Source organism: Netta rufina (genome assembly GCF_964035555.1).
Source record: "Netta rufina genome assembly, chromosome: Z".
NCBI classification, from domain to species: domain Eukaryota; kingdom Metazoa; phylum Chordata; class Aves; order Anseriformes; family Anatidae; genus Netta; species Netta rufina.
The window spans coordinates 78,234,342-78,256,035 of record NC_140126.1 but is presented as its reverse complement, the minus strand read 5'-3'; the positions used below and the strand labels follow the sequence as shown (position 1 = coordinate 78,256,035).

The window sequence follows — 21,694 nt, the reverse complement described above, 5'->3', positions numbered from 1 at the left end:
GAGGGTAATGATTGAAAAAACTAGGTGATGAGGTGATTCCTGCACCTGTTTGAGCCTCTGGTGTGGGTATAATAAGGGATTGTCCCCAGAATTAGCGATGACAGTGAAAGGTGAATTAACAAAATCTTTGGTGGAGAGGGAAACTGTTAAAAAAATCCATTCCCCTTTTAATTCTCCGGTATGGCCAGTTACAAGTGTTAAGGACATGATGGCTTACAGTAAACTACAGAAAGTTGAATGCAGCTACTAAACCATTGACTGTCACAGCACCCAGTCTGTCTGACATACCTAATCTGCTTAATACAGCAGGATTTAAAGGATGGCTGTCGTTGGTGTTCGAGATATCTTTTGGTCACATTACCATGGCAGGGACAAGACAAATTTGCTTTTACTTTGGAAGTAATAGAGCATTTTTTTGCTCATTTACCCCAGAGGTTTAAGCACGGACCTGCACCAACACATGCTGAATTGGCTAAGACATTAGAAGAAGTAAGGTTACCTGCTGGAATCACATTAATTCGATAGGGAGCTATTGAGTGGGGGCAGTGATGAGCAGCAAGTACAAGAAGGAATGGGCTTCCTCATAGACAGACATATGCCAGCAGTACTCGTATTTGTTACCCACTCTCACAACTGTTTGCACTTGCTGGCAGTTGTACTGATTATTGTGCTAAGAAGCTACCCATGAATGGCCAGGGGTATATTCCGAACATAGAGTCAACAAAATATCAACATAATATCAACAAAATTCTCAAATTCACCTTTCCAACCAAATGGCACAAGCATAACACTAGCACTACAGAAAGTACAAATGAGAATTTTGAGTACAACGAGACCTGGACAGGCTGGAGAGCTGGGCAGGAAGAAACCAAATGAGGTTGTTCGAAATGGCTCAGTCTTCAAAATAGGATTAAATAAAAAAATAGGATTTATTAAAAGAATAGAGGTAAGCAAACAGCGCTGGGTTCACAGGGAGTCTCCGCTCCACCAGGACGCACACCAGTTACATCAAGCAGCTGATTTTTATGCTCCTAGACTAATACATATTCATTACTACTTCTAAAAAAAACAGGTTATTATAATTAGCTTCCGGGGTCCAGTCCCTCCTACTGGAGCATGCGCATTAGTCTCCGGTGGTCCCTCTGGGGGTCTCTAGGGGTTTTTCATGCTGAAGGCTCGTAGTCTTCCTCTCCAAGACTTTTTCTTGTCCTTCTCCTTTGTACTCCTTGGCACCGTGTCAAGTTTATACAGCATCCCCTGCAGGTCTTGTCTCCTAGCCGTCCTTCAGCTTCTTTTTTTTCTTCTTCTTAATCTCTTGGCCACCTGGCCAGATATCAGAGGCCTGCATAGTATCCCATAACAGTCACTAGTTGTTATTGACACTTCATCAGTAATTAAAACATTCCTCACCAGCCATTCATGGGGACAGTCACACCTACAGCAGTGTTAAGTTAATCTCGAAGAAGACAAAAAAAAGGCTGTAACTGTTAGAAATAGAAGTCTGGAATAACAAAGGCAAACAGGTTCATAAATTTGAGGAGTATTTTCTGAAGACTTGATAAATTGACTAGAATGAGGGGGAGACTGGGACACACTGCATCTGTGGTTCAAGAATTAAATTGCCAGTGCAGGGCCCAGAGGCAGACAGGACTGTTCTTTATGGACACGAATTGTTAAAACATTCCTAACGAGGTTTAACAAGAGCAAGGGTAGAGTCCTGCACCTGGGAAGGAACAACCACATGTATCAGTCCAGGCTGGGGGATGACCTGCTGGAGAGGAGCTCTGAGGAGAAGGACCTGGGGGTCCTGGTGGACGACAGGTTGACCATGAGCCAGCAGTGTGCCCTCGTGGCCAACAGGGCCCATGGGATCATGACGTGCATGAAAAGGAGCGTGGCCAGCAGGGCAGGGGAGGTGATCCTCCCCCTCTACTCTGCCCTGGTCAGGCCTCACCTGGAGTACTGTGTCCAGTTCTGGGCTCCCCGGTACCAAAAAGTCAGGGATCTCCTGGAAAGAGTCCAGCGGAGGGTAAGGAAGATGATAAAGGGCCTGGAGCATCTTCCCTATGAGGAAAGGCTGAGAGACCTGGGTCTGGTCAGCCTGGGGAAAAGAAGACTGAGGGAGGGATCCTATTTATGTTTATAACATGGCCAACCTCTCTTCAGTGGTTTATGAGGACTGGACAAGTGGCAATGGCCACAAAATGGAGCCCAGGCAGTTCCACATGAGTATACAAAAGAACTTCTTCATGGTGCGGGTGACGGAGCACTGGGACAGGCTGCCCAGGGAGGTTGTGGAGTCTCCTTCTCTGGAGATATTCAAGGCCCATCTGGATGCCTCCCTGGGCAGCCTGCTCTGAGGAACCTGCTTTGGCAGGGGGCTTGGACCCAATGACCTCTTGAGGTCCCTTCCAACCCCTTCAATTCTGTGATTCTGTGAGAAGAAAAAGATCAGGCTACCAGGCTAGCAGGTCTGTATCTGAGATCTCAAATTGTACCTTCATCCTGATGTTGGTGATGCTCCTGGGGAGAGGTTACCAGCACCACCACGGAGGACCTTCTTTTCCATTTTCAGTTCTTATTGCAGAGATATCTGAGCCTGTTGTCCTTTACTAGAGATCTGCTCTTTCTGCAGGGTGAGAAACTCTTTTGGTAGTTGTTCTGCTCTGGTCATCTGCCTTGGTCATCCTAGAGTTTCCAGCATTCCTTGGGTGGTTTTGTCCTTCAGCAGTGGTACACATGGACCCAGGAACTTACTTCTGTGCCACAGGAGTGGTTAGAAACGCTTGGAACGGACCAGCCCACCGTGATGACAGAGCGTATTTTCATTTGAACTCCTTTGCAAGGACTCCTTTAAGGCTGGCAGGAATCTCGTGGAGCTGTGGCAAGTCCTGTACCTGTGGAATAACAACCCCAGGCACCTGGACATGCTGTGGGCACCCTGCTGGAGAGCAGCCTGGCAGAAAATGACCTGAGGTTCCTGGTGGACACCACGTTGAACATAAGCCAGCAGTGTGCCCATGCAGCAAGGAAGGCTGATGGCTGGCGAAGCCCTGTGTGAAGCTGGAGAGCTGGGTCCTTTTGTGGGCTTCCATGTACTAGACAGACGTGAGTGTAGCGGAGAGAGTCCAACCAAGATGATCTCTGCTATTTATCAGAAGAGTCCGGGGACTCGCTGGGCTCTGACCAGTTGTCTCTTATTGCAGAACCCCTTATCAGGGGGGTTGGTCAAGAAGCTTTATGTATCCACTTCTGTTCCCCACCACAGATTGAGAAATGGTAATTCTTAGCATGCCAAAGATTTTGAAAGTACTTAAATTATCTCATAAATGTGAAATTTATGCAGCAGTTCAGGTCACCGGATGCGAGGAGTGTCTGAGCCTGTTGCTGCCATCGGCGGGAGGCAGAGAAACTGCGTGCGTGAGGTGCGAGCAGGTGGATGACCTGGTCTGCATGGTGGCGGAGCTCAAGGAGGAGGTGGAGAGGTTGAGGGCCATCAGGGAGTGTGAGCGAGAGATAGACTTGTGGAGCAACTCCCTGCAGGGCCTCAAGGAGAGGTACCGAGGTGAGACATCCCAAATGGGGGTGGACCCCCTGCCCTGTAGCCGTCGGGCAGAGGGAGGGAATCTGGGAGTTGAGGAGGAATGGAAACAGGTCCCTGCTCGACATCGCAGGCGATGCCCTCCCCTTGCGGCCTCACCTTCCCAGGTGCCCTTACACAACAGGTTTGAGGCCCTGGAGCTCGACAGACCAGTAGCTGAGGAAGAGGTAGCAAGTGTTCCCAGGAGGATGCCTAGGGCGAGGAGGTCGACTCCACGCCTCAGGACTGCCTCCACCAAGAAAGACAGGAGGGTTATTGTTGTTGGAGACTCTATTCTTAGGGGAGCAGAGGGCCCTATTTGTCGGCCTGACCCTACCCGTAGGGAAGTGTGCTGCCTCCCTGGGGCCAGGGTCAGGGACGGTGCCAGGAAGCTTCCCAACCTGGTACGCCCCTCTGACTATTATCCTCTTTTGGTAGTCCAGGCGGGCAGTGACAACATTGAGGAGAGAAGCCTGAAGGCTATCAAACGAGACTTTAGGGGGCTGGGTCGGTTAGTGGATGGAGCGGGAGTGCAGGTGGTGTTTTCATCCATCCCTGCGGTGGCAGGGAGGGGAACAAAGAGGAAACGGAAAGCCCACCTGTTAAACACGTGGCTCCGGAGCTGGTGCCAACGCAGAAATCTTGTTTTTTTCGATCATGGGGCACTTTACTCAGCACCTGGCCTGATGGCCTCAGACGGGTCTCTATCTTTTAGGGGAAAAAGGATCCTGGGCCAGGAGCTGGCAGGGCTCATTGAGAGGGCTTTAAACTAGGTAGGAAGGGGGATGGGGCTGAAGCAAGGATTGTTGGGGCTGTGCCAGGGGGAGCAATAGCAAGGTTGGGGGATAAGGCAATGGCCCAGCTGAAGTGCATCTACACCAATGCACGCAGCATGGGTAACAAACAGGAGGAGCCGGAAGCCATCGTGCAGCAGGCAGGGTACGACTTGGTTGCCATCACGGAGACGTGGTGGGACCAGTCTCATGACTGGAGTGCTGCAATGCCTGGCTATAAGCTCTTCAGAAGGGACAGGCAGCACAGAAGGGGTGGTGCTGTGGCTCTCTATATTAGAGAGCCTTTTGATGTTGTAGAACTCGAGGCTGGGAATGACAAGGTCGAGTCCCTTTGGGTTAGGATCAGCAGGGACAACAAGGCTAGTGTCCTGGTTGGGGTCTGCTATAGACCTCTCTGTGAGAGCATATTTAAGACAGGGAAAAAAACGCTGCGCCTCACAGCAGCCGGGAGAGTCAAGGGAGTGATAAAACAGCCTAGCAGGTGCCAAGGTCAGTGTAGAAGGAGGGGGAGAGGTGCTCCAGGCGCCGGAGCAGAAGTCCCCTGCGGCCTGTGGTGAGGAGCATGGTGAAGCAGGATGTCCCCCTGCAGCCCATGGAGTACCACGGTGGAGCAGGGTCCCCCGCTGCAGCCCGTGGAGGAGCCCACTCAGGAGCAGGTGACCTGGCAGGAGCTGCTGCCCGTGGGGGAGCCAGGTTGGAGCGGTTTTCTCCTGAGGGATGGACCCCGTGGTACGGACCCATATCTGGAGCAGTTCTGGAAGAGCTGCTGCCTGTGGGAAGCCCACGCCGGATCAGTTCATCCAGGACTGCATCCCGTGGGTGGGACCCCACAGCACAAGGGACGAGAGTGACCGAGAAGGAGCGGCAGAGAAGAAGCGCTGTAGACTGACCATAACCCCCATTCCCCCGTTCCCCTGCGCCGCTCGGGGGGAGGAGGTGGAAGAGGGTGGATGGGGGGGAAGGTGCTTTTGGTTTCTTTCCTTTGTTTCTCACTTGTCTAGCTTGTTAGTTAATAGGCAATAAATCTTACTATCTCCTTATGCCGAGTCTGTTTTGCCCGTTACAATAATTACTGAGTGATTTTCTCATCCTTGTCTCAACCCTTGAGCCCTTTTCACATATTTTCTCCCCATTCCTCTTTGAGGAGGGGGAGTGAGGGAGCGGCTGTGGTGGAGCTCGGCTGCCCACTCGAGCGGAACCACGGCACTTAGTTACAAGAGATGAGGAAAAGGCGGAGGTGCTCAATGCCTTCTTTGCCTCAGTCTTTAGCGGCACTACCGGTTGTTCTCTGGATACCCAGTACCCTGAGCTGGTGGAAGGGGATGGGGAGCAGGATGTGGCCCTCACCATCCATGAAGAGCTGGTTGGTGACCTGCTACGGCACTTGGATGTGCACAAGTCGATGGGGCCGGATGGGATCCACCCAAGGGTACTGAGCGAACTGGCAGAGGAGCTGGCCAAGCCACTGTCCATCATTTATCAGCAGTCCTGGCGATCGGGGGAGGTCCCAGTTGACTGGCGGCTAGCAAATGTGACGCCCATCTACAAGAAGGGCCGGAGGGCAGACCCGGGAAAGTACAGGCCTGTCAGTTTGACCTGAGTGCCAGGGAAGCTCATGGAGCAGATCCTCCTGAGAGTCATCACGCAGCACTTGCAGGGCAAGCAGGCGATCAGGCCCACTCAGCATGGGTTTATGAAAGGCAGGTCCTGCTTGACGAACCTGATCTCCTTCTATGACAAAGTGACGCGCTGGGTGGACGAGGGAAAGGCTGTGGATGTGGTCTACCTTGACTTCAGCAAGGCTTTTGACACCGTCTCCCACAGCATTCTCCTCAAGAAACTGGCTGCTCTTGGCTTGGAGTGGCGCACACTTCGTTGGGTTAGAAACTGGCTGGATAGCCGGGCCCAAAGAGTCGTGGTGAATGGAGCCAAGTCCAGTTGGAGGCCGGTCACTAGTGGTGTTCCCCAGGGCTCGGTGCTGGGGCCGGTCCTCTTTAATATCTTCATCGATGATCTGGACGAGGGCATTGAGTGCACCCTCAGTAAGTTTGCAGATGACACCAAGCTATGCGCGTGTTGATCTGCTCGAGGGTAGGAAAGCTCTGCAGGAGGATCTGGATAGGCTGCATCGATGGGCTGAGGTCAACTGCATGAAGTTCAACAAGGCCAAGTGCCGGGTCCTGCACCTGGTGTGCAATAACCCCAAGCAGAGCTACAGGCTGGGAGATGAGTGGTTGGAGAGCTGCCAGGCAGAGAAGGACCTGGGAGTGATGGTGGATAGTCGGCTGAATATGAGCCAGCAGTGTGCTCAGGTGGCCAAGAAGGCCAACGGCATCCTGGCTTATATAAGAAGCAGTGTGGCCAGCAGGGCTAGGGAGGTGATCGTCCCCCTGTACTCGGCTCTGGTGAGGCCGCACCTCGAGTACTGTGTTCAGTTTTGGGCCCCTCGCTACAAGAAGGACATCGAGGTGCTTGAGCGGGTGCAGAGAAGGGCAACGAAGCTGGTGAGGGGCCTGGAGAACAAGTCCTACGAGGAGCGGCTGAGGGAGCTGGGCTTGTTCAGCCTGGAGAAGAGGAGGCTCAGGGGTGACCTTATCGCTCTCTACAGGTACCTCAAGGGAGGCTGTAGCGAGGTGGGGGTTGGCCTGTTCTCCCACGTGCCTGGTGACAGGACGAGGGGGAATGGGCTAAAGTTGAGCCAGGGGAGTTTTAGGTTAGATGTTAGGAAGAACTTCTTTACCGAAAGGGTTGTTAGACACTGGAACAGGCTGCCCAGGGAAGTGGTGGAGTCACCATCCCTGGAAGTCTTCAAAAGACGTTTAGATGTAGAGCTTAGGGATATGGTTTAGTGGGGACTGTTAGCGTTAGGTAGAGGTTGGACTCGATGATCTTGAGGTCTCTTCCAACCTAGAAATTCTGTGATTCTGTGAAATTACTTGATTTTCACACAAGGTGGTGAACACTGTGCATATGAAGGCATGTGGACTAAAGGTTTTCTCTTTTTTTCCTTAGAGTGCTCGCAGCAACGCAATTTGAGCCAACATTTGCAAGAACAGCCTTCCCGTGTTTCGATGAACCAGCTTTCAAAGCCAGATTTTCAGTTAAGATTAGGAGGGAACCAAAGCACCTTGCGCTGTCCAATATGCCCCTTGTAAGTGGATACATTCAATGTTGTGCTGTTGCTTGATGACCTTTAAAAAAGAAAGTAAAAGGAGAAGAGAATACCTAGGAAGTTGCTGTTCATGGGAATATTGACGTAAAGATTGTGTCAGTTCTTTTCTGAGAGTAAATGATTGCTGGTAGTGTTGATACACAGTTATAAAGGAATGCAACAGATGTTGCATCCTAGGGGTTCCTGTTCTCTGCAGTGGTTTGAGAACAATATAATCTCGCTAACCTTTATTTTACTCATAAAATGCTTTCAGTCTTTGTCTTAGATTTTAAGAATTAATATTAAAATGTATCTGAATACAGACACAATATTATTCAGGACCATATATATATATATATATATATATATATTAAACAACAACAACAAAAAGGTTATTTTGGCCTTCAAAATATATCTGTGAAAGTGGAGTATGTGTAATACCTACAAATATGGTTTGCAGTTACAAATATGTAGGCGTATGTAGGGTGGGTCACATGTCATACATTTGGTCTTACTCTGTGCATAAGAGATTCTTCACAAATTCTTCTGCATTATTGATTCGTGATTTGCCAGGAAACTAACCCTTATAAATGAGGGAACAATGCCTCCCCATACACCAAGTACATTTCAAAAAAATGAAGTCTTTTGGAAGTTGGTTAAAAACAAACTAACAAACAAACAAAACAGTTCTTGCATTGAAAAGTGGATAAAATAATGAATGAACGGTGGGTGCCAGAATTAGTATTCCAATGTGGCTAAATATACTCCAAGTCTAAGTTAGTTACCTGAGGCGAATCAAAAGGGAAAACTCTAACAGGCGACTCATTTTGTCTTGAAATAGATATCTGAGAGAGCTGAGTCATTGTTTGGAGTAGTTTATTTCTCTCATGTGTAACAAGTGATGTTTAGATTTAGACAACTTCTGATCAACTCAAGTGTGATCTTAATTAGATCGATGTGCTGGCAGACACTGAGGAAAATTAAAGCTTTTGAATGAGTATCTTTATCTAGTTTTAGCAACGTTGAAGTAACACTTACGAGTGAAACTACCTGTATGTTTCTGTTTTCTTTGTGTGGGGACGGGCTGGCATAGGGTTGACTTCTTTCCAACTTGTCTTTAAAATTGTCTTAGTGAAACGGAAAAGAAACACATTGATTTTTGGTGCCAAAGTCCTTAGAGGTACTACCGGATGATGAGCTGTGCTTGTCTTTTTTTAGATGAAGACTGTGAATATAAATTCATGGCTTGTTGAAGACCATTTTGATACCAGTGTCAAGATGAGTACCTACCTCGTGGCCTTTATTGTTTCCGATTTCAAGTCCATCAGCAAAATATCCAGTCATGGAGTTAATGTAACTATTCTGATTTTCTAAGAGCTTATTTTATAACAAAATCTATATGGAAACATATAGTGTACTTTCAAGCTAAATTGTTGGATTTATACATTGTGAAGTTTTACATGAACGAGAGGAGAGAAAAACGTTGGCTTTGGAATTGGATTATTAGTTTGCATTAAGACTAATTTTACTAATTCCAGAAGTTTTTGGTAATATGCTTTCTTTTTATATACTTACGTGCATTGGTATTGTTGTTTCAAGTAAGACTGTTTGATTAAAAGGAAATTAAATACAGTTTTATTGGAGAATCAGGAATAAAACAGAACAGTGGTAGTTAAACAGCTCTGTCTTGGTAGGGGATGGAAGGTATAGATGTCCTTTTACAGGCATAGTGGTTCTGGAGGATAAAGTAAAATTCTCATTTCTAATTTTGAACATATCTGTATCTGGATTTTTTAAAAGTAACTTTTGTATGAAAGCTGTTAGGTATGTGCTCTACTTTCACTTTTCATGACCACTCACGTACCTATGTTAAAGAACAAATTCTGTAAACTTTTGATGCTGGCATTTAAATACTGCCTGCTTGTTTACTGTAGATTTCTGTATACACGGTACCAGAGAAGATCCACCAAGCTGATTATGCCCTGGATGCGGCAGTAAAACTTTTAGACTTTTATGAGGATTACTTCAGCATTTCATATCCCTTACCTAAACAAGGTAAGTGTTACCTAATTTAATGTATTCAAGAATAGCATTAAGAATAGAGAGTAAAATTGCGTAAAATCAATGAGTTAGGTAAGACTGGGACAATTTTGGCTCCCATGTTTTTAAACTGTCTGCTTCATGTAACTTAAGAGTATGTTGAAAAGCTTCACTGAGAACGGAAAATCCTTCTATAGAGAACTTGTTAAAGGTATGTTTTTGCTGTTACATTTAGGAGAAGCCTTAAAGAAGGTGTGATGTGGGAGCTGTTGTGAAGTGGGATGAGCAGGTGACTGGGTTCTTTACTGGGTCAAACAATCCTAGCAGTTTATTAATGCTTCCCTCCCCCCTCCTCCTTCCTCCCCCCTCCACCAGATTTAGCAGCTATTCCTGATTTCCAGTCTGGTGCTATGGAAAACTGGGGATTGACCACATATCGGGAATCCGCATTGTTGTATGACCCTGATAAATCCTCAGCATCTTCTAGACTTTGGATTACTATGATAATAGCCCAGGAACTGGCTCATCAGGTGAGATTTAGGAGCAACAATAAAGGATCAGAAGGGACCCACAGAGTGGTCACAGCTGTGTGGATGGAGAGATATTTGAGAATATAGACTGAAAAGAGCTGTTTTAGTTTGAGGGTGTTCATCCCTGAATCACGCGACTGTTCCCAATAAAGTCTCGTTGGGCTTCATAGACATGCAGGGCTGTAACCCAAATCTGTATAGTTCAGTAGCTGTAGTGCTCTGGGGACTTTGCACCATTGCTAACCCTTGAAATTAATTGCAAGCCATGAATATAGGTAAAAAAGTTAGGAATTGTTACAGGTTTATGCGTGGCTCTCCTATCAAACCTGGTTTATGTATAAAGTTTCATGGAATTGTAATGGAAACCCATGCTGTGGAGTATTACCATTAAAATAAGAAATGAAATAGAAAGAGGCCAGAGTAAGCTGCATTACTACAAAAATGTGCCTTAAATGTCAGTGCCATGCTATAAATTCAATTTCATATCAGTCAGTAGCAGCTTTTGTGAAAAACCGTGTATTTAAATTAAAAGTGTTGTTGCTGTTGTTTCAGTGGTTTGGTAACCTGGTTACCATGGAGTGGTGGAATGACCTGTGGTTAAATGAAGGGTTTGCAAAATTCATGGAGTTTGTGTCGGTCAACATTACCCATCCAGAACTTAAAGTTGTAAGCAGCATTTACTGTATTTTTATTTTATATTTGCATTCTAAGTCCACTAATTTGTAAGGGTGAAGACCAAGCATGTTTGTGCTGTGAAATAGTTTTTGCTTTCCCTTTGAAAGAACTGTCTGATCTTAAGTCGAAGGGTAAGAATATTGATTTTATTGTATCTGATTATTTCAAAAACTGGTGATGGAAGTTAATGATTGCAATCAAAGTATATTCTCTTTTCAAAAGCTATTTAGACTTCGGAAAGTATAAAGGCATTGCTAGTTAGTCAAGGGAGGTGATTGTCCCGCTCTACTCTGCGCTGGGGTGGCCTCACCTCGAGCACTGTGTGCAGTTCTGGGCACCGCAGTACAAAAAGGGTGCCAAAGTGTTGGAGAGTGTCCAGAGGAGGGCTACAAAGATGGCGAAGGGCCTAGAGGGGAAGACGTATGAGGAGAGGCTGAGGGCACTGGGCCTGTTCAGCCTGGAGAAGAGGAGGCTGAGGGGGGACCTCATTGCGGTCTACAGCTTCCTCACGAGGGGGAGTGCAGAGGCAGGCACCGACCTATTCTCTGTAATCACCAGTGATAGGACCTGCAGAAATGGTGTCAAGCTGTGGCAGGAGAGGTTCAGGCTCGACAACAGGAAGAGGTTCTTCACCGAGAGGGTAGTCGCACACCTGAACAGGCTTCCCAGGGAAGTAGTCACAGCACCAAGCCTGTCAGAGTTGAAGAAGCGATTGGACTGTGCTCTTAGTCATGTGGTCTGACTTTTTGGGTAGACCTGTGCGGTGCCAGGAGTTGGACTTGATGATCCTTATGGGTCCCTTCCAACTCGGGGTATTCTATGATTCTATGAAATTATTTTTTTTCCATCATTTATAGTCAGACTTAAATCCTAATGAAGACCCCCAAATCCTTCCACTAGCTTTAGCACAGGTTCAATATATGAAACTTTGCAAGTATGCCTAGTTCAAAGTAGTGAAACGAACAGTGCACTGGGAAGATCTATGCAGAAACTTGCCATAAAACTGCAGTGGAATAATAATGAAGCAATATAATAATGAAGGAATTCTTCATTTGCTTTTTTTTTTTTTTTTTCCCTTTGGTTTGTTTTGTGGTTACTAACCATTCATTTTGTCATCAAACTTTTGGAACGTGTGCATGTCTTTTTGGAGTTATTTTTAAGTCTCACTAGCTGGAGTATTAAAGTTGGTTTAGAAGGGTAGAGGCAGTTTGCCTCTCTATATTCCTTTCCTTTCCTTTCCTTTCCTTTCCTTTCCTTTCCTTTCCTTTCCTTTCCTTTCCTTTCCTTTCCTTTCCTTTCCTTTCCTTTCCTTTCCTTTCCTTTCCTTTCCTTTCCTTTCCTTTCCTTTCCTTTCCTTTCCTTTCCTTTCCTTTCCTTTCCTTTCCTTTCCTTGCCTTGCCTTGCCTTGCCTTGCCTTGCCTTGCCTTTGCCTTGCTTGCCTTGCCTTGCCTTGCCTTGCCTTGCCTTGCCTTGCCTTGCCTTGCCTTGCCTTGCCTTGCCTTGGCCTCGCCTCTGCCTCGCCTCGCCTCGCCTCGCCTCGCCTCGCCTCGCCTCGCCTCGCCGCCTCGCCTCGCCTCGCCTCGCCTCGCCTCGCCTCGCCTCGCCTCCCCTTCCCCTTCTCCTTCCCCTTCCCCTTCTCCTTCCCCTTCCCCTTCCCCTTCCCCTTCCCCTTCCCCTTCCCCTTCCCCTTCCCCCTTCCCCTTCCCCTTCCCCTTCCCCTTCCCCTTCCCCTTCCCCTTCCCCTTCCCCTTCCCCTTCCCCTTCCCCTTCCCCTTCCCCTTCCCCTTCCCCTTCCCCTTCCCCTTCCCCTTCCCCTTCCCCTTCCCCTTCCCTTTCCTGCTCTGTAATGAAACCGAAAGATATGTTTGGCTTTCCTTATGGGATTTCAACATCATGTAGAATGGACTGAAATATGAACTAATAGGAATTCAGTAGTCACTAAGCAAAATTTGGTAGTAAGAATCATTTTTGTCTCCTATTAGGAAGATTATTTCTTATCAAACTGTTTTGATGCCATGGAAGTGGATGCATTAAATTCATCACATCCTGTGTCTACTCCTGTGGAAGATCCAGCTCAAATTTTAGAAATGTTTGATGATGTTTCTTATGTGAAGGTAAAATCTGTAACTGATTTCATTCTCAGTTGTACTGATTGTACTATACGTCTGCATTGTACTGATTTCAGTCAGTCCTTTATACAAAACATCCCTGAACCGTGGTGTTAATATACTTTTTAATGTTGTTTTGATCTTTATATTCTATCTCGATCCTAGTCCAAAACTCCTGCATGTAGTTCAAATTGTGGTTTCCTGTTCCATCTATAAAAAGAGGAGGTTTTTGCCCCTTCTTATCTGTTGTCTATCAATTTAAACATTAAAACATTATTTTAGGTGCTTAAACCAACCAGCGTTTTTCATTGGAGCCTGCTCTATATAGTAATTGAAAAAATAATAGCATATTTTACTCAATCCAAAATATATTTAAGGAAATAAGGAAAGCCAAATTACCGTTTAAATATATATAAAACCCAAATATTTCTCATCAGACAGACATACAAAATTGAACTGCTGTTTAGGTTAGCCTGCTGAAAATTTTCTGAAAGAAGCATCTTGCTATCTAGGGAGTGGTTTTGTAAACATTTTGTCACACTTTTTTTCAGGGATCCTGTGTATTAAATATGTTGAAGGACTACCTGACTGATGATGTTTTTAAAGCTGGACTTGTGCAGTACCTGCAGAAGTACAGCTATCAGAACACAAAAAATGAAGATTTGTGGAACAGTATGACAAATGCAAGTATTTCTTATTCTCTCTCTCTTTTTTTTTTTTTTTACTTTTTTTTTTTTTTCCCCCAAATTTCATAGCTTTTTGTGAATAGTGTGTTTTTGTAGTATATTAATGAGGACTGTGACCAATACTTATGGTAATGATATCAAAAACAGATGACCAACACTTTCTTCTACAGATTTGTCCCACAGCAGGTACTGATAAAAGTGAACAACAAGGTGATGGCTTTTGCAGAAGGAACCAACAGTCATCTTCAAATGCAGTAAGCATCTAGTTTTTTACTCATCAGTATTTGAGAGTTTGGTATTTATCTGAGTCCTCTCATGTTACTATACTGTGCTGTGGCATCGGTATGTGCACAGACAGAAATCCTACGTCTGTGCCTAGGGCTGACCGGAAAACAGCACTATTTAAAGAGATGTCACTAACTATGTAAAAGTGTCCCGAAAAAGAACAGCCAGAGTTGTCATTGATATCCCATGTTCCAATCTAAACTTAACTATGCTGAGCTTACAAATTTACAGCAGTTTTTATGAAGTTCTTAGCTACTAAATTCATTGTCTATGCACTCCATCTTCCTCCTCTTCTTACGTATCCAAGCTTGTCCATGATTTTTATTGCAACTTTTTCACCGGTAAGAAGATGTCGTCCAAGCTTTACCTTCGCAAGCCCACCTAAAAGTGAAAACACGGACATTTAAGCGCAGCGCCCAACGGGAGGGAGGGAGGGAAGGAGGGAGGGAGGGAGGCGCAGCGGGGCGGCCATGTTGGGAGGGTCGGCGCTGCTGCTCTGCACCCTGCGGGGTCTGGGGGAGGGTGGGGAAGGAGGAACATGGTGATGCGCAAGGCCAGGGGGCCTGAGGAGATGGATCTGTGGGTCCTGAGCGAGTGGGCAGGCATTGCCCATCACCAGGCTGGGCAACCAGATCCAGTGGGTGGCACCCCTGGCCATGGCAGGGGGAGTGGAACTAGGTGGTCTTTGAGGCCCCTTCCAACCTGAGCCACTCGACATTTCTATGAGTGTAGGATTCCGTGATTCTATGAAGAAGACCAAGACACTGTCTGTGGCAGGGTCACAACTCTTTATTGGGATGACAACCACATTTGCCCTGCTAAAGGCGCGGGGGCCTCTTGCAGGGCTGGGGAGAGTCTGGGTCGCTGTCGGCTCTCCTCTTCGGGGGGCGCCGCGGCCCCCCAGGTGAGCTGTCCCTGCCCTGGCCAGGAGGAGAGGGCCCGTGGCTTGTGCCCGGCACCGCAGCCTGTTCTGCTTCCTCCTCTTCAGGCTCTGAGAAGAGCTCCTCCTGCTCCTCAGGGATGGGTGCAGCGCGCGGCTGGCCAGGACCCCCAGGCAGGGCGGCACTGGAGGTGCTGGGCAGCTCCTCGATGTCCGAATCCTCCGCGCTGCTGGAGGAGAGCAGGCTGGTGACAGGAGTGTCCCGGGGGGAGGCAGCAGGGCTGGGGGTGGCCTCCAGGCTGTCTTCGGGCTCCCAGGTGTCTTGGGAGCCCTCGAGGTCCACCTCAGGGCCGTTGTACACGTAGAGCTGGCTGGCAGGACGCGGTTCCAGGAAGCCCAGCTCCTCCAGGTACTCCTCGCTGCACGTCTCCTCCATGATGGAGATGAGCCGCTGCACAAAGCTCACCGTGTGGCCCTGCAGCAACGGCTGCAGCTCCTGCACCAAGGCGTGCTCATCGAGCCCACAGCGGCACAGCCAAGCGACGATGTTGGCCTCCAGCATGTCCTGGTCCCACCAGGCAGCGTCGAACAGCTCCCTGGCTTGCTGGCGCACCCAGGAGCGCAGCGGACCCAGGACTTCTAGGTGCTCCCTGAAGAGCTCTGCCCATTCCTCGGGCGGGAGGCCTCTCACGGCAGGCTGGGGCATGGGCTCTGCAGCCCCCTGCTCGTCCTGGGGGCTGTCGTCTTGCGCCTCTGCATCGGGGGCCACCTGCACCTCCAGGAAGTCGTCTTCCGCCCAGATGGAGTAGCGGATGGAGGTGATGTGCTGCCTGCAGAGGGGGCAGGTGCTGCTTCTCTTGGCCCAGCGCATGATGCACCCGAAGCAGAAGTGGTGCACACAGGGGAGGACGTAGCTGGGCTCCTTGGGGACCCCCTGGCACACAGGGCAAGTGATGTCCTGGGCCTCACTTGCCATGGTGTCGGCTCGCTGCAGCGGGCTGGGGAGAGCTGCAGATGGGGAGCTGCTTCCCCTGGCTGGCACCGCTGCGACAGCTGATGTGCGCTGCAAGAAGGAGAGAGGTCAGGGTCAGTGGCTGAGCCAGGGCAGGCAGCGGCAGTGCCCCGGCCCCTCAGCAGGACAAAACCCCAAGCCGAGCCCCGGGGCACGTGTCCCCGCACAGCTCACCTGCACTGCTGCGAGCACTCCCTCCACAGCCCCGGCTGCCTGAGCCAGGCAGGGCCGGGGAAACGCAGGCACTGGCTGCGGGGACGGGCACCGAGAGCAGTTGCCGACGGCCCCACAGCACAGCTCCAACAAATCTCCCAAGAGATCCTTGCTCGGCACTCCAAGCCTCGCACACACGCTCAGCGGGAGTCCAGGCACGAGCCAGGCTGGGCCAGGCTCTGCCGGCGCCCCAAGATAAGCAGCGAGGGCCGTGAGGTCACAGCCCATTGCTGGCTGACCTCACAGCCCATCGCTGGGTGACCTCAGAGCCCAGCGCTCTGGGTGACCCCCAAAAACCAAAGCACGTGTCTGAAAGCACTTGCCAGACATTTGGTGAACCCCGGCAGCTTGGCTGCCATGACCACTTCACTGGGAGGCCTGTTTCAGTGGCCAAGCCCCGTGTTGGTGTACAATCTTCTCCTTGCCTGCAGCCAGACCCTCCACTGTCCCATCTCCTTGCCATTCCCTCGAGTTTTGTCAGTGGCCCCAGAGAGCAGAGCTCAGCGCCAGCCCCTCTGCTGCCCTGCTGAGGAAGCTGCTGGCCGCCATGAGGCCTCCCCTCAGTCTCGTTGCAGGCTGAGCAAACACGCGGACCTCATGTGCTCCTCATCCATCTTACTCTCCCGATCCTTCACCACTTCGAAGCCCTCCTTTGGACACTCTCCAATAACCTGATGTCCTTCTGTTAGTGTGCTGCCCAAAAGTGCACCCAGGACAGGACTCGAGGCGCTGCTGAAAGAGCGCAGAGCAGAGCACAGCAATCCCTGCCCCCGCCCAGCTGGCGATGCCGTGCTGGAGGCAGCCCAGGATGCTGTTGCCCCTCCTGGCTGCCAGGGCCCCTGCTTGAATCCCGTTCAACTTGCCATCGACCAAAACGCCCAGATCCCTCTCTGCAGGGCTGCGCTCCAGCCTCTCGTCCCCCCGACTGTCCATACAGCCAGGGTTGCCCCTTGCCAGGCGTGGAATCCCTCACTCGCTCTTGCTAAACCTCATATGCTTGGGGATTGCCCAGCTCTCTGCTTTGTCAAGGTCTCTCTGCAAAGCCTTCCTCCCCTCGATGGAGTCAGCCACTCCTTCCTGTTTAGCATCATGCCTAAACGGACTCCATATGTCCTCAAGTCCTAGGGGGGCTCCCGTGGGGAAGGGGGCTGTTCCTCCTCAACAACCACTACATGTTTTGATGCCCTGCTTCCCAGGACATGGCTGAACATGGCTCGTTGATGGGAAGTAGAGAATATTTCCTTTTCCTTCTCTCTGCGCTTCCCCGCGGCCTTATTGTTTCTTTTGTTTCTTTTTCTCCCCATTCCCCTGCCCTTTAATTCAACCATTCTCATCTCCAGCCTCTTTGTGCTGTATTTTCTCTCCCAATTTCATAATAGCCACTCTTCTGGGTTCGCAATAAGTGAACTAATTTTAATTCCTACCTCGCTTTTTTAATTATTTTAAAACAGCATCAGCAAGGTCTGTGGGACACCAGAACACCCTTATATAACACCCAAAGAATTGCCATCTCCCTTTGGCGATTTGTATCACCGTGCCTGCTGTTTGTCATCATCGCACCATGCCCTGCTGAGATAGCTTGGCTTTGTCTTGCTGCCCTCCTTGTAGTTACGAGAGGGCTGCTCTGAGGCTCCTCTGCAGTCTGACCAAACATCTTTGCCTCAGCCCCTCCTCACTGAGCAAGGGCCCCAACCCCTGAGCATTGTGAAATTGCTTACAATGCATTTCTAAGGATCTCCCTAATGGGTTTTTGAAGACAAGATTGAAATTCTTCCTCCGTGGAAAGGAACCCATGATGGAGCAAAACACAAGTTTTCATACAAGCATGTTGGACGTGCTTATGGTTTATCTCATTTCTGTGTCTCAGAGAATTGCTTGTTCGGCTAACAATTTGACCTCTTTGAAAGCGTTTGTCCTGACCGTCTCTCAATTGTTTGCCAATGCCTCCTGCTGGCCACTGGCTGCCGCTGTTTGTCTAGGTAAAGAACAGCTTGTTGCACACGCACCGTCAGTTTTAAGCATCTCTGGCAAAGACGTGCATGCCTGATGTAGCTTTGCATATTTAAGAAGAGATAAAAGTGTAGCTTCCACTCAAGTGAAAAATCTCATCTGCAGACAGCCTTTCCTATGTGAGTTCAGAACCTCTCACCAAGGAGGGCCGAGATGCTGAAGTTGCTGAAGTTGTGTGACTTTCTCCATTTACTCACGGCAACATTTAGCCATGATGCTAACTAAAATACAAAATGTGAAATCTTGGATAATTAGGGACTCCGTCTGCGGCATATCACAACAGTGTCATGGTCAGATGTGTCTCGGTGAGACAACCTGAAAGCCTCATGCTTGAATGTAGTGCGTGTTCTTTCAGTGCATCGCTCAGCCAGGCTATAAAATAAGCGAGGGGGAATTACTTTTCACAAACTTTGAAAGAAGTGAATCAGTTCCTGTCCCATTGGAATATAAATGTCAAAAGCTGAGCTGACTAGCTGTAGAGGAATTGTACCAATGTGTTAGTGGTGATATTCTAACCTGGTAGAAGGGACTTACAAGATGAGGTGGACTCCGGCCTTAATGTGAAGCTGAAAATTGTCCTTTGAAATTTATTTCTTTTTTATTCTACTGTGTAGAATGAAGACTTGGGATAAAATCTTTCACATAACTGTAGCAGAAACAGACTTTTAAAGTATGTGTTCTACTTAAAATGGATAAATTTTGGAGTAAACATTGTTGTTTGTTTGTTTGTTTGTTTGTTTGTGTTTGTTTGTTTGTTTGTTTTTCAGTTACAGGAAATACAGGAAATAATCTGAATAATCTACTCACAGGAGGAAACAGCTTGTCCAATTAAGTTTTGGCATTTACACCGGCCTTTACTAGGGGACTTCTATTGCCTTATAACTTATTCAGGCTAATGGTATTATGCTGCAAACCTGGCAAGCATTTTTCTTGCAGTCCTCATAGCAGTTGTGATACTGAAAATCACACCAAATGTTGATTAAAGAAATTTTTCTTGTTGTACTCCCAGCCAACTTGCTAGCAGGCAGCCTGGAAAGAGGAAAGAACTCGACTCCGTGTACACACTACGCAGAAACAACTAAAACATTGGTCTGTTATCAGCACTACTTCCATTAAAAATCTAAACATAGCACTTACATGAGCTACTATGGACAAAATTAAATCTATCACAACCAATCCAGCACATACAGGATCAATAGTGGTCTGTCAAACCTTCCTGGCCCTGAGTTGACCATGAGGGTAATGATTGAAAAAACTAGGTGATGAGGTGATTCCTGCACCTGTTTGAGCCTCTGGTGTGGGTATAATAAGGGATTGTCCCCAGAATTAGCGATGACAGTGAAAGGTGAATTAACAAAATCTTTGGTGGAGAGGGAAACTGTTAAAAAAATCCATTCCCCTTTTAATTCTCCAGTATGGCTAGTTACAAGTGTTAAGGACATGATGGCTTACAGTAAACTACAGAAAGTTGAATGCAGCTACTAAACCATTGACTGTCACAGCACCCAGTCTGTCTGACATACCTAATCTGCTCAATACAGCAGGATTTAAAGGATGGCTGTCGTTGGTGTTCGAGATATCTTTTGGTCACATTACCATGGCAGGGACAAGACAAATTTGCTTTTACTTTGGAAGTAATAGAGCATTTTTTTTGCTCATTTACCCCAGAGGTTTAAGCACAGACCTGCACCAACACATGCTGAATTGGCTAAGACATTAGAAGAAGTAAGGTTACCTGCTGGAATCACATTAATTCGATAGGGAGCTATTGAGTGGGGGCAGTGATGAGCAGCAAGTACAAGAAGGAATGGGCTTCCTCATAGACAGACATATGCCAGCAGTACTCGTATTTGTTACCCACTCTCACAACTGTTTGCACTTGCTGGCAGTTGTACTGATTATTGTGCTAAGAAGCTACCCATGAATGGCCAGGGGTATATTCCGAACATAGAGTCAACAAAATATCAACATAATATCAACAAAATTGTCAAATTCACCTTTCCAACCAAATGGCACAAGCATAACACTAGTACTACAGAAAGTACAAATGAGAATTTTGAGTACAACGAGACCTGGACAGGCTGGAGAGCTGGGCAGGAAGAAACCAAATGAGGTTGTTCGAAATGGCTCAGTCTTCAAAATAGGATTAAATAAAAAAATAGGATTTATTAAAAGAATGGAGGTAAGCAAACAGCGCTGGGTTCACAGGGAGTCTCCGCTCCACCAGGACGCACACCAGTTACATCACGTAGCTGATTTTTATGCTCCTAGACTAAAACATATTCATTACTACTTCTAAAAAAAACAGGTTATTATAATTAGCTTCCGGGGTCCAGTCCCTCCTACTAGAGCATGCGCATCAGTCTCCGGTGGTCCCTCTGGGGGTCTCTAGGGGTCTTTCATGCTGAAGGCTCGTAGTCTTCCTCTCCAAGACTTTTTCTTGTCCTTCCCCTTTGTACTCCTTGGCACCGTGTCAAGTTTATACAGCATCCCCTGCAGGTCTTGTCTCCTAGACATCCTTCAGTTTCTTTTTTTTCTTCTTCTTAATCTCTTGGCCACCTGGCCAGATATCAGAGGCCTGCACAGTATCCCATAACAGTCAGTAGTTGTTATCAGTTGTTCTGAAACCCCCAGGCATCAAAGACTTCATACAAACACAAACAGCTTTCTTATTGACACTTCACCAGGAATTAAAACATTCCTCACCAGCCATTCACGGGGACAGTCACACCTATAGCAGTGTTAAGTTAATCTCGAAGAAGACAAAAAAAAGGCTGTAACTGTTAGAAATAGAAGTCTGGAATAACAAAGGCAAACAGGTTCATAAATTTGAGGAGTATTTTCTGAAGACTTGATAAATTGACTAGAATGAGGGGGAGACTGGGACACACTGCATCTGTGGTTCAAGAATTAAATTGCCAGTGCAGGGCCCAGAGGCAGACAGGACTGTTCTTTATGGACACGAATTGTTAAAACATTCCTAACGAGGTTTAACAAGAGCAAGGGTAGAGTCCTGCACCTGGGAAGGAACAACCACATGTATCAGTACAGGCTGGGGGATGACCTGCTGGAGAGGAGCTCTGAGGAGAAGGACCTGGGGGTCCTGGTGGACGACAGGTTGACCATGAGCCAGCAGTGTGCCCTCGTGGCCAACAGGGCCCATGGGATCATGACGTGCATGAAAAGGAGCGTGGCCAGCAGGGCAGGGGAGGTGATCCTCCCTCTCTACTCTGCCCTGGTCAGGCCTCACCTGGAGTACTGTGTCCAGTTCTGGGCTCTCCGCTACAAAAAAGACAGGGATCTCCTGGAAAGAGTCCAGCGGAGGGCAAGGAAGATGATAAAGGGCCTGGAGCATCTTCCCTATGAGGAAAGGCTGAGAGACCTGGGTCTGGTCAGCCTGGGGAAAAGAAGACTGAGGGAGGGATCCTATTTATGTTTGTAACATGGCCAACCTCTCTTCAGTGGTTTGTGAGGACTGGACAAGTGGCAATGGCCACAAAATGGAGCCCAGGCAGTTCCACATGAGTATACAAAAGAACTTCTTCATGGTGCGGGTGACGGAGCTCTGGGACAGGCTGCCCAGGGAGGTTGTGGAGTCTCCTTCTCTGGAGATATTCAAGGCCCATCTGGATGCCTCCCTGGGCAGCCTGCTCTGAGGAACCTGCTTTGACAGGGGGATTGGACCCGATGATCTCTTCAGGTCCCTTCCAACCCCTTCAATTCTGTGATT

General features: G+C 48.1%; 1 protein-coding gene across 1 annotated transcript; it reads left to right on the top strand.

Annotated features, from left to right (window-relative positions):
* Positions 1–2,147: 2,147 nt before the first annotated feature.
* On the top strand, positions 2,148–14,234 carry LOC311221540 (endoplasmic reticulum aminopeptidase 1-like; the record flags this gene model as incomplete). The annotated part of the gene is made up of 11 exons (XM_084305602.1): positions 2,148–2,252; positions 2,918–3,057; positions 7,387–7,525; positions 8,744–8,878; positions 9,460–9,580; positions 9,941–10,095; positions 10,648–10,761; positions 12,753–12,884; positions 13,430–13,561; positions 13,735–13,818; positions 14,196–14,234. The coding sequence occupies 11 exons, from the start codon at positions 2,148–2,150 to the stop codon at positions 14,232–14,234; spliced, it is 1,296 nt and encodes a 431-aa protein (XP_084161728.1).
* Positions 14,235–21,694: the final 7,460 nt, after the last annotated feature.